Here is a 16416-nt window from a genome sequence, read left to right as displayed (position 1 = left end):
ATGAATGATGAACTTACTAGAAAATGAATGACAAATCCTACAATTTTACATGTGTTGTGCTTGATGAAAGTTATAAATTAAATAATTTATATTTGATGTTTTAATTGGATCTACAATTATATAAATTTTTATTAATGTTGATTCTAAATTACTAGTCTGCCTCCTTTTAATAAATTGCAAATGCTATAAATAATGATAATCATTTTAATAATCGGGCGGCACGGTGGCGCTGCTGCCTCGCAGTTAGGAGACCCGGGTTCACTTCCCGGGTCCTCCCTGCGTGGAGTTTGCATGTTCTCCTCGTGTCTGCGTGGGTTTCCTCCGGGCGCTCCGGTTTCCTCCCACAATCCAAAGACAAGCAGGTTAGGTGGATTGGCGATTCTACATTGGCCCTAGTGTGTGCTTGGTGTGTGGGTGTGTTTGTGTGTGTCCTGCGGTGGGTTGGCACCCTGCCCAGGATTGGTTCCTGCCTTGTGCCCTGTGTTGGCTGGGATTGGCTCCAGCAGACCCCCGTGACCCTATTCGGATTCAGCGGGTTAGACAATGGATGGATGGATTTTAATAATCTCCTGACTCATGATATCAGATCTATCTATCTATCTATCTATCTATCTATCTATCTATCTATCTATCTATCTATCTATCTATCTATCTATCTATCTATCTATCTATCATTGTTACAGTATAAGGGTGATACAAATGTTGGAATCACATTAAACCAAAACTTTTCAACTTTAAGCACAGTAAACAAGTTTGGCATTTAGACATAGGGTTGCCCTGGGTAATACTTGGGTTCTTGTGATGGTTTTTTTTGGTCTTTCTGCAATTCGCCCATGTGCATTATTTTAGCCTCATATTCTTGTATAATTTAATGATGACATTCAAACAATAACACCAGCATAACAACAACACTTGGCATTCAGAGATGTATGATGTACAAGCTTCATTCATTTTCTCCTCCTGCTTATTCCAGTAAAATGTCATTAGGAGCCCAGATCCTTCTGACAGTCACTCATAAGGGACAATTTAAAATAAATTAACTGAAAGTAAAATACAGAAAAAAATAATTGGGCTATAATTTGCATAATGAGCTTCCATTGGCTCTTATGAAAAAGGCACAGCATACAATACCAATGTAGCCCAAAAAATATAAACAGCAGGAGTGTTTACAAAACTTCTTCTCAGAGTTCTTACTGGAGATGTTTCTTCTCATTCACACATTGCTAAGCTAACAACATAACAGTGATTACTTTCATTTGTTCACTCAGGTGCCCCTTATCAAAAAGAATTACTTTTTATATATATTTATAATATATAAATAATGAGGCGGGGGTTGGGAGGAGTATTTATTATGAACATGTTCTTGTTAAGTTTACATATTCTGGGTTTATGTCCAAATATCTGTTAATGGTGTTTTCGTTTGATAGCCAAGATTCAGCCAGGCCAGGAAATAAATAAGCTCAGGGATAAAACGTACTTTATGATACATGATTCATCTTCTCCCTTTGTGGATCTCCAGCTGCAAATATGCAAACCATATATCACAGACATTGCAAAGTTAAAAAATAAAAATAAATAAGAAATAATGAGTAAAAATAAAAATGGAGGAGTTAATAATGGAAGTAAGCTTGAATTAAAGTACACTTATATATAGGCAATTCTTAAATTTCTGATAACAGCAAGTGTCAGAGTCCAATTTAATAATACATATTGTAGTCAGATTGCCAGAGAAGAAATGTAAATAAAATCTCCAGCAGATGTTCTAGGGGTTCTACGGCCAAAAGTTGTTCATTACTGTTCTAGAAGATTTGATGTAGCATCCATATCCCTCTCCCATCAAAGGCGGCTGCAGAGGGTTTTGCCTAGGTTGAAGTGGTGGAGATACATATGAGAAACATCTTGTGTAAATAATCTTTTTATATAAATCTAATATTAGATTTTGTTCAAGACCTGTAAACATTCAGTGTCAAATCTTGTAATAATAGAATGAGCCAGGACTGAAATAATTAGTTTTTCATAACATTGTACTGTACAGTATATGACATAGGTCAGCCTTTTGTGTAGAATCTGCGCCATGGCCATGAAGGTAACTGCATAATGAACACATAGCTATGTAGCATTTCTGGACATACTTTTCTCATCTATGATTGGATGTTGTAGATCCCTTCAGTATCAATGGAATAAAATGTTTTAAGATACACCCAGGCACAGTGTATTCTGTCATTCAGATTCTTTTTCATGATTTCATTAATTTCAAATGACAATTGATGAATGAACTACTTTTCTCCTTTTTCCACAGTGTATCAAGAATTTGACCACTTGTTGGAGGAGCAGTCACCTATTGAATCATACATAGAATGGTTGGATTCTATGGTTAATAGATGTGTTGTCAAGGTTCGTGTTACACCTTTGTATGTCATCCATAGTAATGATTGCTCATTTTGCCTATATAACATATAGAGTGAGGGTCACGTTTTCTTTTTATTAACTTCTTCATCTACTAAAATAAAGGGCAGAGGTAATTTCATGCATGCCACTAACCTATGAAGGTTAATTATTAAAGACGCTCTGTAATTAGAAGTAAAATGAATATACTCAGTTGAAAAAATCTTTATCTGTTCAACATCAGGTGATCTGAACATTACCGAGGTTTGAAATATTATTTAGTAACAAAATCATTTTCAGTTGCCTAAAGGAAAATAAAAATTCAACTTGCAGAGTTCAAAACTTCCACTTGCCATTAGCCTTTTTCATTTTTGCTTACAAAAGTAAAAAAGATGATGGTTGGGGAGATGCCAATAGAATGACATGAACAGAGCTGCTGTTTAGTTTAATTCAGTGGATGTGGAAATGATTAAAAGAGCAATTTAACTGTCCATTTAGTTGGACAGTTAATATCATGTTGGTATGAGCATAAAACAATTAAAATGACTAGCTGTTGCAATGTTTTGTAACATGACCATCTAGATAATCAACTAGATAACTAGATAATGTAGATGGTGTGTTACCACTATTGTAACCATTTTGCCATATAATTCAATTTTATATATGATTTGATATTAGTATTTTACATAAGATAATAGGAACACATAAAAATTAAGAATTGTAAAGCTGTAGAGTCTGATGTCCATGGTTGACCAAAATGCTCCCAGTGCAGTACTGTTTAGATGTCTCTTGAAAGCTCACAGCTTTAAAGAGCAACTCGCAGCTACTTACGTTAAGATATCTACTATATGACCGTATGGTCCTTTCTATTGATATAATTCTACTTTGACATCAAGTCCTGGATTCAGTAACTCTAGATGAAACTGTCATTTTCATCTGCCCACAGTTTATGTATGTGGCAGTTTAAGTGATTTATATTTAGGTGTGGACTAGGGGGCTGTTCTGAGCCAACCCAGAACATATACTATGACAAAGGAGAACCAAAAAGAAGAATAGGGGTTATTATCAATGAAGGGTAAAGAAGACAATACACAAAAGGAAAAAAAAAAACAAATAGCCTAAACCTCAAGACCTGCCTGTACCAGGACTGTTCCTAATTACTCATCGGGTGTCTAATTTCAGTTATTCACTGAAAGAAGAGAGTGTCCTGGTCATCTTTCAAATTAAACCATTCTCACTTTAACTAGCCTTCTTTCATACCACCAGTTGAACCCTGGCCTATAACTACTCCAAGCTCCATCCAAGACTGCCTAGAAATGGCTTATATATCTTGGGCTAGGATCAATTCCATGTACACTTCTCCTAATTTCCCATCGGGTGTCTCATTCCAGTTATCCACTGTGAGAAGTGAATGTCCTGTTCCCTTTTCAAATGACACCACTCTCTTTCTCTTAAGCTAGTCTTCCATCCTACCACCATCTGAGCCCTGGTCTATTATTACTCAAGCTTTTATACCTGAGGCTAGGATCATTTCCATGTAACCTGTAGTAATTACTTCTGAGTTACCCAGTGACTACCTTAAATCCTAATGTTGTAAGGGTAGTGCATCCCCTAGCAACACCAGGTAATCACTTATGTTCTCCATGCCACAGATTGGCTGTTCTCCCTGGTAACCTTGTTAGGTAACCACATGTTGACCTCTAGTGGTATGGAGGATGTCATTAAAAATGCATGGGTCTTTTTTGTGACCCTTCATTTCTGGATCTCCCCTGACCCTAATCTGCCGTGGTTGCATCCCTGCTGGTCACGATGGGCATCACTACCCTTATTTATTTTACAACAGGGAAACCTACGGGTTACAGTTGAGCACCACAGACATTTTCTTCCATTACCAAGAAAATCCATTTTTTCATAGTGACAAATTGTCCACTAATTCTTAATCATTGTTATAACTACTTAATTATTACAAGACATAAATATGTCTGATATCACAAAGATTATTGCTTTTCTAATTATTCACAAAGTTTAAGTATTGCCAAATATTTTCTTCCAAGCCTCTCCCTCCCACGTCTCTTCTCTAAAGTGATGTCTTCATTTGCTAAGCTTCTTTCAGCCATTTACACATCCAGCAACTACGGCCTTTTCTATCTCCCCTCCATCTTGGTTTCCATGGAAACCTTGGCAGACCAAACAAATAATAAAGTAAAAAGAAATAAGATCTTGAAGGGCACATTAAGTTGTTAACAGTTTCTTACAGAAGCCTCAAACTGCAGGCTTCCTGGTGGTTAATGATTTTTTTCCTCTTTTCTGATGTAAATGTGCACTTGTTATTTGCTATTTAGGTAGCTGGAAAAAGACCTGGCTGTCTAAAGAAAGTTGCCCAACAGTTCCTCTTAATGTGGTCCTGTTTTGGAACAAGAGTCATCAGAGATATGACTTTGCATAGTGCTCCCAGCTTTGGTAAGAGATCAAACAGTCTCATTTCTACAATGAATAATGTTATTTTGTTCTGGATTTGCTCTCATGACTAATGCTTTTCTTATAGCCTTTTTAATACATGGAGGTTTTGTGATAATTGTTTCTGACTTTTAAAATCTATGCGAATCTAATTAGGACTGGAAGCAAGCATTCAAAAGAAGCCACTTCTGTTGGAGCGTTTGCCATACTTTGGGTGATGTGCAAAATGAACAAAATTGCACAGTCATGGCATTCTACATGTTAACAATGGCAGCTCATTTGCGTTGTAAATAGTAATTTGTTAGTGTCTCTTTGGCATTCCTTCTTGCAAGGAGCTGATAATTTTAGGCTGTGTGTCATGCAATCCTCAGAAAATGTATTAATTTATCAAGTGGAAGTCAACCAACAGTTATCTACTTGTTTGTTTATTTATTCTCACTTGGCTAAATTTTGCTGTACATCATAGCAAACAGCTTTGTTGTTGTTGTTGGTCTGAGAAATATTTTCAAAAAATATACTTTTTGTATAACGGTTGGGCGTGTAAACAACTTGCATCAGAGTGCCACATCCTTTGATTTAAAAATTGCTTTTATTAATATACATACAGGCGATGTAAAATTGGTCAAAGGCACTGTCTCTCAGTTACAGTATCTGCTGAAGCTAGCATTATAAAATGTGAGCAACACATTATGGAAACTCTCTGAGCCCCTTAACCATCTGATTGCCATATAGATCATCACTGATTGGTAAATCATGCTGAGTGTGGAGTTTCACCCTGTGCGGTATTTGTAAAGCAGGGTATGACAGAGAAGTTGAAAGGGATACTTGTGGACAAAAGCAGCAGCCCACTTGCCCTGTCTGTGCATATGAAAGACACAGCTGGTGGCAGTGTTTTGATAAAGCAGCCCCCTATATGAAAACGCCTAATTAACAATGGACAGCTTCCCCCTCCGCAATCTGTATATCTTAGCGTTTTATGATACTTGTGTATCAGTCTGCTCCATGTGAATAGCTGTCGGTGTTTAATGCGCTTTAGCAAAAAGGACTGGCCTCTACAATATGGTGATTGTGTTTCAACAGCACGCAGTGCCTTTCAAAGCTAGTTTTGTACCGTGGTCAGCTGGGGGAAGTTCTGCTATTTTTAGCCACCAAATGAGTCCCATTTTTCACAGTTTGGCATGTTGCTTTGGAAAAGCTGATGCAAATTAGGCCACTTTAAAAAAAAAAATGGCAGATCATCTCAGACTGTTTCAATGCACTTGTTCTGACTTTTTCTCTCTGGCCAGCATGAAGTATAATAGCTTGCTAAGTTCACTTCCAAGTTCACTGTTAGTTTATCACAACTAGAATAAAAAAATCATTTTAAGCGATATCCTTAATTAATTAAATATTAACTGCTTTATATAAAAACGTTCTGTTGTGAATGTGATGGCAACATGCTTTAAACAGTTATTGCGTATTCTTATTTACACCTCCGTAGCACCTCTTGGCATTTGTTTCTGCTGCTTATGTTTCATTTGTTTATTATTAACGTACTGTATATTTGGCTAATGTCTTCATAGAAGGCTGTTACAAAGTCAGGATACATTATACAGTATATGTATTTATACATCTGAAGCTCAAGCAGTGACTTGGGAATTGAACCCACAACCTTGGGGTTTAAAGCCCATTCTTCATGCCTTATTGCTTTTTAAAATGTCTTGTGAAGGTTTATGCTGTTAATGTTAGTATATAACATGAAGGCTGACTGATTTTCATGTTTTTCTTACATTTAATAAGCCTGTTGATACTGCACACTATATAGTATCATTACATAGTAAATCATCTTCCATTTTGAAAAACATGCAAATTAGAATTCCAATTGAACTATTTTCTTGCATAAAGAAACCAGTTATAATTCCTTTATTGTAAAAGGCCCACTATGAAACAACACAATAAAAACACAATTTTTTGTCCAATCAGTGATTAGGATAATGATGGTGTGGTCTGATGATCTTGTAGTTCATGCGCTGCGAATGGATTTCTCTTTTAAAGGGCTAAATGCAAATACAAGTATGAAGAGTGTCTAGGATTGACACTCCAGCACACCTTCCAGATCAAAGACACTGTCAGTTTTATGTGTGTGTGTGTGTGTGTGTGTATTAAAGACATTCCCTCTTGGACCTCGTGGAATCATAGTGTGCCTGTCTGTCATGTGAATTAGCATCCTCTCTTACCTTCTACACTTCTTTATGATTAACAGTTTCTTTCACCTCAAACTCCAGACACTCTTTCTCCATCCCAGTTAGCCTAGTTAAAAAGATGATCTAGCAAATAAGTGGGGACCACCATTTATATACTTGTTTAAGAAATTTTCTGAAATTTCCATACATGCTAATGTATGATGTCACCTTCTCATGGCCTTTGCCCGAGCTGCATACTTGCTGTCCAGGAACTTATTGTTTGTGATTATTTAATAGCCACTACACCCAGTATAACAGGAAATCAGGATAAGGATGCCAGATAAACCAATACACACTCCCCTTCTACCGCCAACTAATCCTGGATTAACAAATCACAAAGAAGCAGAAATTCACACACACAACCAAATAGGCACAAGTATGTCAGAAAACACTCTGAATCACATTAGAGACAGTGGCCTCACCCTTAGTTCTGAGGTGTGTATAACACATCAAATAGCCTCCTGTTAGGCTCACTCACCTATCACTAGTAGAACGAATAGCCAAGGGTGAAGCGGATGTGTGAAGTATGAATGGCCGAGTTAACTTTTTCTTTGTGTTTGGAAGTAGTGCAAGAAGACTTATTTGTCTGTGCTGCAGGGAGGTCCAGGTGCTTCCAAAAGATGGTGTGCCAGCAGAACAGTGTTACTGTTTCACCTTGTCAGATTTATGTGTTTTATACTTTATTATCCAGTGCAGGGAAGTCTAGGTACTTACAAAAAGAGACGTGCCAGCAGTTGAGTGCTACTGTTTCTAGGGATTTCAGAAATGCTTGTCAGCAAAAGCATTTGGTAGAAAGATTGTTTTATGGTATGGAGCCATTTCCAAGGAAGGGGTGCGAAGTAGGAAGAGAGTGTGAGTATATAGAGGGGAACAGAGTTTCACAAATGGGGAATCATTTTAAATTGGGAGGAAGGTATTAGATAGATAGATAGATAGATAGATAGATAGATAGATAGATAGATAGATAGATAGATAGATAGATAGATAGATAGATAGATAGATAGATAGATAGATAGATACTTTATTAATCCCAAGGGGAAATTCACAAAATCCAGCAGCAGTATACTGATACAAAAAACAATATTAAATTAAAGAGTAATAAAAATGCATGTAAAAGCAGACAATAACTTTGAATAATGTTAACGTTTACCCCCGGATGGAAATGAAGAGTCACATAGTGTGGGGGAGGAATGATCTCCTCAGTCTGTCACTGAAGCTACTCCTCTGTCTGGAGATGATACTGTTCAGTGGATGCAGTGGATTCTCCATGATTGACAGGAGTTTGCTCAGCGCCTGTTGCTCTGCCACGAATGTCAAAACAGCATCAACAAGAAATGGTGCCTTACATGTAGAGGTGACAGTGGATTCACTTTAATCCCTTTGTATTCCTCTTATTAAGAACATATAGACTATAGACAAGAGTAAACTGAATATCATAATAATGTGAGTTTTTGAAATAGGGCATTCCAGGATAGTATTGTGTGCATTAAATACTCAGAATCTGCTATAACTGCAGTCCTTACACTCCAGTAAAGAGACTTGTGTATTTTTGTGACAAAAATGGATTTGTTTGTAATACCCCCAGAAGTCCCTCCTATCCCTCTTTACAAGGTGGGACTTATGCCCCTTAGTGATCCCTAAAGGTTCAGTGCAGACACGGGGGTAATATTCAAACTTTCAGTGTTCATAAATCATGAGTGTAACCAAACACTTTCAGGAAAGAACTGGCAAATAAAAACTGTTTAAAGTCAAAGCACATTCCAGGATAAAAAATGACACTTTCCTTAAGCAGTGGTTAACAATGCTGCCTCACAGCTCAAGACTTCTGGGTTCAATCACAGCCCTTCACTGTCTGCGTGGTTCTTCCCATGTCTCTCACATCCCAAAGGCACGGTGAGTTTGAGACATTGTGCAATTATGGTGCTCTGTCCAGGAGAGGTTGTTATCCTACACCCAAAGCTGCTGGGATAGACTCCAGACACCAAGACCCTTAAATGAATTAAATGTGTTCAATGCTGGAAGATTAATGTATGCAGCTAGATTGTTTCTTCTGTAAGTAGGATATGTTGCAGTTACAAAGTAGCACTTAATTGTGTCCAAACACTGGATAACAAAGTGTAAAACACATGCATATAACAAGGTGATTTTTAATATGCCATAGAACAGCTTTGTATGATTAAATGAATCTGAGAGTACACTTTAGAGAACTAAAAAATAATGTAACAAAAATAGCGCAGCATGATGGTGTAATGGTATCACATCCGTCTCACACCAAGGATGCTGGGGTTCATGGCCCAGGTTCCCCATGCTGGAGTTTGCATGTTTTCCACGTGGGTTTCCTCTTTGTGCTCCAAAGGCATGCAGGTTAGGTAAGTTAGTAGCACTAAACTGTCCCGAGTGTGTGTTCACCCTGCGATGGACTGGTGTCCTGTTGAGGGATTATTTGAGGGTTAATTCAAAACCAGTCAGTCAATGTCTGTGTAGAATTTCTTTCTGCATTTCTTTTATTTCTTTTTTCCCTCTTGATACTTGTTAGGTTAAACTGCCAGTGCTGGATAAAGTGTCCAGCCTGTAAACTAGCAGCTCATTCAGTATTGCTGGAGTATACTGTATCAATGGCTTTTTTGGATGGAACAAGTGGGTTAGGAATTGATTTTTTAATTAAGCCTTTTTTAATTAAGCCTTGGTTGTGCCATGAATGAAAATAGGCAATTTAATACCCTTTATTACAAAAAAAAGCAGCTTGTAATATCCTCTTAATCCAACTCAGGGTCCAGTGGGCCAGAATCCAGCCTGGATGGGGTGAGATAAGCTTGTAATCTATACTGTATATATATATATATATATATATATATATATATATATATATATATATATATATATATATATATATACAGTGGTGTGAAAAACTATTTGCCCCTTCCTGATTTCTTATTCTTTTGCATGTTTGTCACACAAAATGTTTCTGATCATCAAACACATTTAACCATTAGTCAAATATAACAAAAGTAAACACAAAATGCAGTTTTAAATGATGGTTTTATTATTTAGGGAGAAAAAAAATCCAAACCTACATGGCCCTGTGTGAAAAAGTAATTGCCCCCTTTGTTAAAAAATAACCTAACTGTGGTGTATCACACCTGATTTCAATTTCCGTAGCCACCCCCAGGCCTGATTACTGCCACACCTGTTTCAATCAAGATATCACTTAAATAGGAGCTGCCTGATACAGAAAAGTAGACCAAAAGCACCTCAAAAACTAGACATCATGCCAAGATCCAAAGAAATTCAGGAACAAATGAGAACAGAAGTAATTGAGATCTATCAGTCTGGTAAAGGTTATAAAGCCATTTCTAAAGCTTTGGGACTCCAGCGAACCACAGTGACAGCCATTATCCACAAATGGCAAAACATGGAACAGTGGTGAACCTTCCCAGGAGTGGCCGGCCGACCAAAATTACCCCAAGAGCGCAGAGACGACTCATCCGAGAGGTCACAAAAGACCCCAGGACGTCTAAAGAACTGCAGGCCTCACTTGCCTCAATTAAGGTCAGTGTTCACGACTCCACCATAAGAAAGAGACTGAGCAAAAACGGCCTGCATGGCAGATTTCCAAGACAAAACCACTGTTAAGCAAAAAGAACATTAGGGCTCGTCTCAATTTTGCTAAGAAACATCTCAATGATTGCCAAGACTTTTGGGAAAATACCTTGTGGACTGATGAGACAAAAGTTGAACTTTTTGGAAGGCAAATGTCCCATTACATCTGGCGTAAAAGGAACACAGCATTTCAGAAAGAGAACATCATACCAACAGTAAAATATGGTGGTGGTAGTGTGATGGTCTGGGGTTGTTTTGCTGCTTCAGGACCTGGAAGGCTTGCTGTGATAGATGGAACCATGAATTCTACTGTCTACCAAAAAATCCTGAAGGAGAATGTCCAGCCATCTGTTCGTCAACTCAAGCTGAAGCAATCTTGGGTGCTGCAACAGGACAATGACCCAAAACACACCAGCAAATCCACCTCTGAATGGCTGAAGAAAAACAAAATGAAGACTTTGGAGTGGCCTAGTCAAAGTCCTGACCTGAATCCAATCGAGATGCTATGGCATGACCTTAAAAAGCCGGTTCATGCTAGAAAACCCTCAAATAAAGCTGAATTACAACAATTCTGCAAAGATGAGTGGGCCAAAATTCCTCCAGAGCTGTAAAAGACTCACTGCAAGTTATCGCAAATGCTTGATTACAGTTATTGCTGCTAAGGGTGGCCCAACCAGTTATTAGGTTCAGGGGCAATTACTTTTTCACACAGGGCCATGTAGGTTTGGATTTTTTCTCCCTAAATAATAAAACCATCATTTAAAAACTGCACTTTGTGTTTACTTGTGTTATATTTGACTAATGGTTAAATGTGTTTGATGATCAGAAACATTTTGTGTGACAAACATGCAAAAACATAAGAAATCAGGAAGGGGGCAAATAGTTTTTCACACCACTGTATATATATATATATATATATATATATATATATATATATATATATATATATATATATATATATATATATATATATATAGTGTGTATATATATTTTTAGCCAAGCTTTTCCAACAATTGATTTCCTGCACCGTAGGTTACAAACGACATTGTAGGCAGGCTTGTATTTGTGACATAACAAAACATGTCTCTACTGTATTGAATCAGTCATAAAAAGAAATATATACCTGAATTTCTCCTTTAATGAATGCCTTCTAAATGAAATGTTGATTATTTTGTTGCTATTGTACTTTATTGTTTGCCTATTGAAAATAAGAAATGTTATGTTTGTAGTGTGAAATGTTTCATTGTGATGCAACACAATGGATAATTAAGAAAGAAGTTATTTGACTGGTATTAATCAGTCTTTCAATAAAGTAGCAAAGTGGCTAATGTTTACTGTCATGGCTCTTTTCAAAGGTTCCTTTCACCTCATTCACCTGATGTTTGACGATTATGTTCTTTACTTGCTGGAATCGCTGCACTGCCAGGAGAGAGCTAATGAGCTCATGAGGGCGATGAAGGGTGAAGAGGGAACAGGTGAGGAAGAAGACTATGCTGTGGTGTTCTACCATAGACTTACGGGATAAGCGTGACAGACAGTGCTTCCGTCTCATGTCACTCAGGTCATAGGTTTTGTTCCTGTCTTTTGACAGGAACTTACATCTTCTGAGCATGCCCAGATAAATTCTTTTTTTTAGACATTTACCATTTACCAGATTTGACCAAGGGTGTCTGCCTGGTCTTTATTATTATTTTTACTACTATTTTATATTTAACTGGCACCTTTATATATGGTGACAAAATCAGAATAAGCAACAGGTGTGCAAAAAATATTTCTCAGTCATACTCTTAAGTTGTCAACATTCCCACTTTGACTACATGACTTGATTGTTTGTTCCTGTTACCAGGGATGACAGTAGAAACTTGTATCTGATATGACTCATTAAAGTCACACCTTCCTGACTTGCACAGATGGGAATGTGTTTAAAATTGAAAAAGTGCAAAATATTCTTTTATTATATTTTACCTTATATATTGGTTACTTTTGTTTCATGTACATTTGTATCATGTGGTTGAGAGCTTTTTGGATAAAGATTAAGCTGTTACTGTAGCAATACATAATCCTTTGTGGGAAAATGGTTCCATCTTGAATGTACTTGCCCTTAACTTACACTGGTGTTCTTAGGTGCGTGACTCATCATTTAACTGAAAACATTCTGGTGAATTCTAGAGAATTTTTAAGAGTAGATTAGGTCTTCATAATCTAAGCTGTCTTTGCTGAACATTCATGTTAGAGTAGGACATACTCAGGGGCACGTAATTAGTTGCTAATCACAATATTGACTCTAATCTGAATGAGACTCAGTGGTTTATTTTTGCCTTAAGCCTCATGCTGCTGACATCCCTAAGATGTTGAAACTGTGGGATCAGTTTGAAAACACAAATAAAATGTAGGCATAGGCTCATTCACTCGTTTACAATGTATTTTGCAACACTTATTATCAGTAAAATGGTTGGTTTTATCATTGTAATGGGAAAAAGAAAGGTATATGCCAACAGCATCATTTCTGTTTATGCACAGATAGTTTTCTGTGACTCTTAATATTTCTTCCTTTTCTTGTCTTCAACAGACAGAAGTGAAGATATAATGTTAACAGAGCCCACCCCACCTCCTCCATCGCCGAGCCCTTACTCCCCAGCAAAATCAGTTACTTCAGTGGAAATCCCATCTGCTCCATCACCAGGAAGAAATCACTCACCGGAATATACAGCCATCACAGCTACAACAGGTGAATGACTGCTTTCTATAAATCAGAGCATCTGATAAGACCTTTTGTTGGATGTCTGCTATAGACTAGTGGTTCATCTTGGGCTAGTTTCTGCCTTATGCCTGTTTCTGCATGTACAGGCTCCAGCTGCCTATGCCCTTCTACTGTTCCTTATCAATGTAGAATCTAGACCAGGGGTCCTCAATCCCAGTCCTGGAGGGCCGTAATGGCTGCAGGTTTTTGTTCTAACCTGGTTGCTTAATTAGAAAGCAATTCTTGCCAATAACTTAATTTCATGGCTTGTTGGTGCTTTAACTCTGCTTTGTCAGGCCGTTTTCATATCCTAGATTTTCTTTCCCTTTCTGAGGATATCATCCAAATGATCTGAAGGCTAAAATGGATAAGTAATTCTCAGTCCTTCACATTTTTCTCTTTACTTTCCTTCCAAGTATTTAATTAAACCCAATAGTGCATGATAATACACAGGGGTGTACATGGAAACACGCTAAATGGAGAAATGCTGGTCTCTTTTGTCATTTGCATGTTATTGCTAATGAGGAGCAATTAAATACCAAGACTACAGCGTTTAAGACTAAAATAAGCGATAAGGGTTCAAAATCTTAACAAGCGAGACAACTAAAGTGAAGCAGAAGTGTTACTTGAGCAGTAAGAGCTTCTTATTAAGCAATTGGGTTGGAGCAAAAACCTGCAGCCACTGTGGCCCTCCAGGACTGTGATTGAGGACCCCTGATCTAGACTAAAGGCTTTTACAGATGTGTTGGTATTATATTATATTATAAATAAAGCTGTTCTGTAACACTGTTGAAAACCACTGCACTGATGTGTCTCAATTGATGGATGGACTATCTTTCTATATCTAATTAATACAATGCATTTTATTAATAGAGTTGCAAATTATGGGGGTGTCTAAAAGGATAGCCAAAAAAGTATAAACAAGAGAAATTAGGTTCCTCGATGGTATTTGCTAAGCTTACAAGTAAAGGAGCTGTTTGTGAAGAACCATTGTTGTGCTAGAAGCAGAATTAAGTTAAAATGATCTGAGCTTCTTGTGAGGATGCCCTTGGGCTTCTCCTGCTGCAGTTTTACTTTGTAGATAACTCAGGGATACTTGAGATAAACCCCGGACACGCTGCAGGAAATACACATTACAATTGGCTTCAGAATTTCTTGGAAAGATCTAGGATTTCTGCTGCTGTAGAAAAGGGATGTCTTGTCAGCTTCATTTCCACCCCAGACCTTACCATTTGAGAAGTACAAGAAAACTGAAGGAAGAGAATTTAAAGTAATCAAAATGAATTGGATTTTACATACTGTTTGAAAAGGACATGATTAGACAAATCTGAACAGAACATCAGGCAGCATTACCGTGATCTTACAATAACAGTACCTGATATCAGTGATGCTTTGAATCAATCGCTGCTGGTGTAGAGTTTGCACTGTCTATAGGTATTCTGTTATTTTCTCTCCCAAAGATGAGAGTATTAGGTTGATATGTCCCTTGTGAATAAGAGTGCATGAGTGGGCCCTGGGATGGACTGGTGCCCTCTCCAGGCCTCTTTCCCGCTTTATGCCTAGGGATAGGCTCTAGCTCTCTGCGACACTAAAATGGTTTGGTAATGTTATGAATAGCACATTAAAGGCAGTTCAGCCTGATTTTAAAAGTTGGTAAAATAATTTCTTGTAGATAAAATATTTTAAAGTTCCAGTCAAATCCTGGAAATCAATGTCAATATTTCATTTCATATTAACAATTAACCAATAGAATAACAGAGGAATGGTATGCTTATAGCTTGTTATCACATATCAGCTCAACTTGAGGCAGCTCTTTGAAATCAGGCTTTAGAGGTTAAAGATGTGTGGGTCATCTTTTAAAATGCAGTATTTTTAATAGGAGCTGTTCAATCATATACATGGTCCCTTACGTACACAGTGACAACAGCAGGAAGTAATCCATCAGATGCAGCCCAGCAACTGCCATGTATGAGAAGTGGCCATGTGCCCCCAGCTCCCAGCACGCACAGGATGCCTGTCTATCCACACAGAGAAGATCACGGGTAAGTAATGTTGCTGCACTTCAGCTGTTTTATTTAACACCTGACAAAGTTTATATTGTTATGTGACTGACTGATTCATACAGTATTACTAATACCATCTAAAATGCTCTTTAGGATCATTGAAAACACTTCTCACATAGATACCGAGGGTAAATTTTTATAAAAATATGTTCTGTAGGTTACATAACACTTTTGTTATGAGTCTGCAACTTACTGTGGGTATATAAAGTACACTGCATCATACTGTACAGTATGTGTTTAACATGTATAGGTAAATAATAAATATCAATTCATATTGTTATTTTGTTTTATTTCTTTGCAGAGGCATCCTGATTAAACCCGGCTGTTAAATTGGTTGTTAATTAGCTTTGTCCCTGAAAGGCTCAATGTGCTGCGCTACCACTTTGCTTTGCTTGGTTACGAGGTTCAGTTATAGTCCAGCATACATTAAACATCAATTCCAAGTTCTCTCCTTTTGTTCGTGTGCTTCTGTCAGGGATTCTGTTTCCCGTCATAGTCCAGTGATAGGTGGTTAGGTTACTGGCGTCTCTGATGTGTGAGTGTGTGCATGTTTCTGATGCATATAACATACAGTAGGCCCCATCTACCTCAAACATTGCCCTGAAGTAAACTGCAAAGATTAGAGATTTTATATATGGCTGCTTTTTATTTTGTAAGGTAGTCGAATCATGAATCATTATCTGTAAGAGAAATATGAAGATATACAACAAATAAGTACGTGGCACATCACCATCAGAATGGATAATTGGCATTGTAGGTAGTCAACATCCGTCATATAAAGAGTGTAACGCTTGTAGTTAATTCTGTTACATTCTTGTGTGGCACAGATCTGAACACAGAACAGAAACTGAAAGCCTAAGTAAGCGGGGGCTTAATTAATTAGGCAAATTAACTTTTGAAATTCAATTTGTCTTAAAGCCTTTTAATATAAATATATTTGTGATAGTAA

The 16416-nt window shown here is 37.4% G+C and overlaps 1 protein-coding gene across 2 annotated transcripts in view; it reads left to right on the top strand.

Moving 5' to 3' along the window:
* The window catches only part of rfx4 (regulatory factor X, 4), a 94002-nt gene that overhangs the window by 64278 nt on the left and 13308 nt on the right, over nucleotides 1-16416 (top strand). Inside the window, exons 12-16 of one of the 2 annotated variants that reach the window (XM_039761635.1) lie at nucleotides 2300-2394; nucleotides 4728-4845; nucleotides 12020-12139; nucleotides 13234-13392; nucleotides 15323-15446. In XM_039761635.1, coding sequence (XP_039617569.1) covers nucleotides 2300-2394; nucleotides 4728-4845; nucleotides 12020-12139; nucleotides 13234-13392; nucleotides 15323-15446 — 616 coding nt within the window. Of the gene's footprint in view, nucleotides 1-2299; nucleotides 2395-4727; nucleotides 4846-12019; nucleotides 12140-13233; nucleotides 13393-15283; nucleotides 15447-16416 lie in introns of both variants that reach the window. The other variant, XM_039761633.1, reaches the window with a different exon arrangement.

The sequence above is a fragment of the Polypterus senegalus genome, chromosome 8 (genome assembly GCF_016835505.1).
Source record: "Polypterus senegalus isolate Bchr_013 chromosome 8, ASM1683550v1, whole genome shotgun sequence".
NCBI lineage: Eukaryota > Metazoa > Chordata > Cladistia > Polypteriformes > Polypteridae > Polypterus > Polypterus senegalus.
The sequence above is the reverse complement of the archived record's forward strand: the minus strand, read 5'-3'. Positions and strand labels throughout refer to the sequence as shown.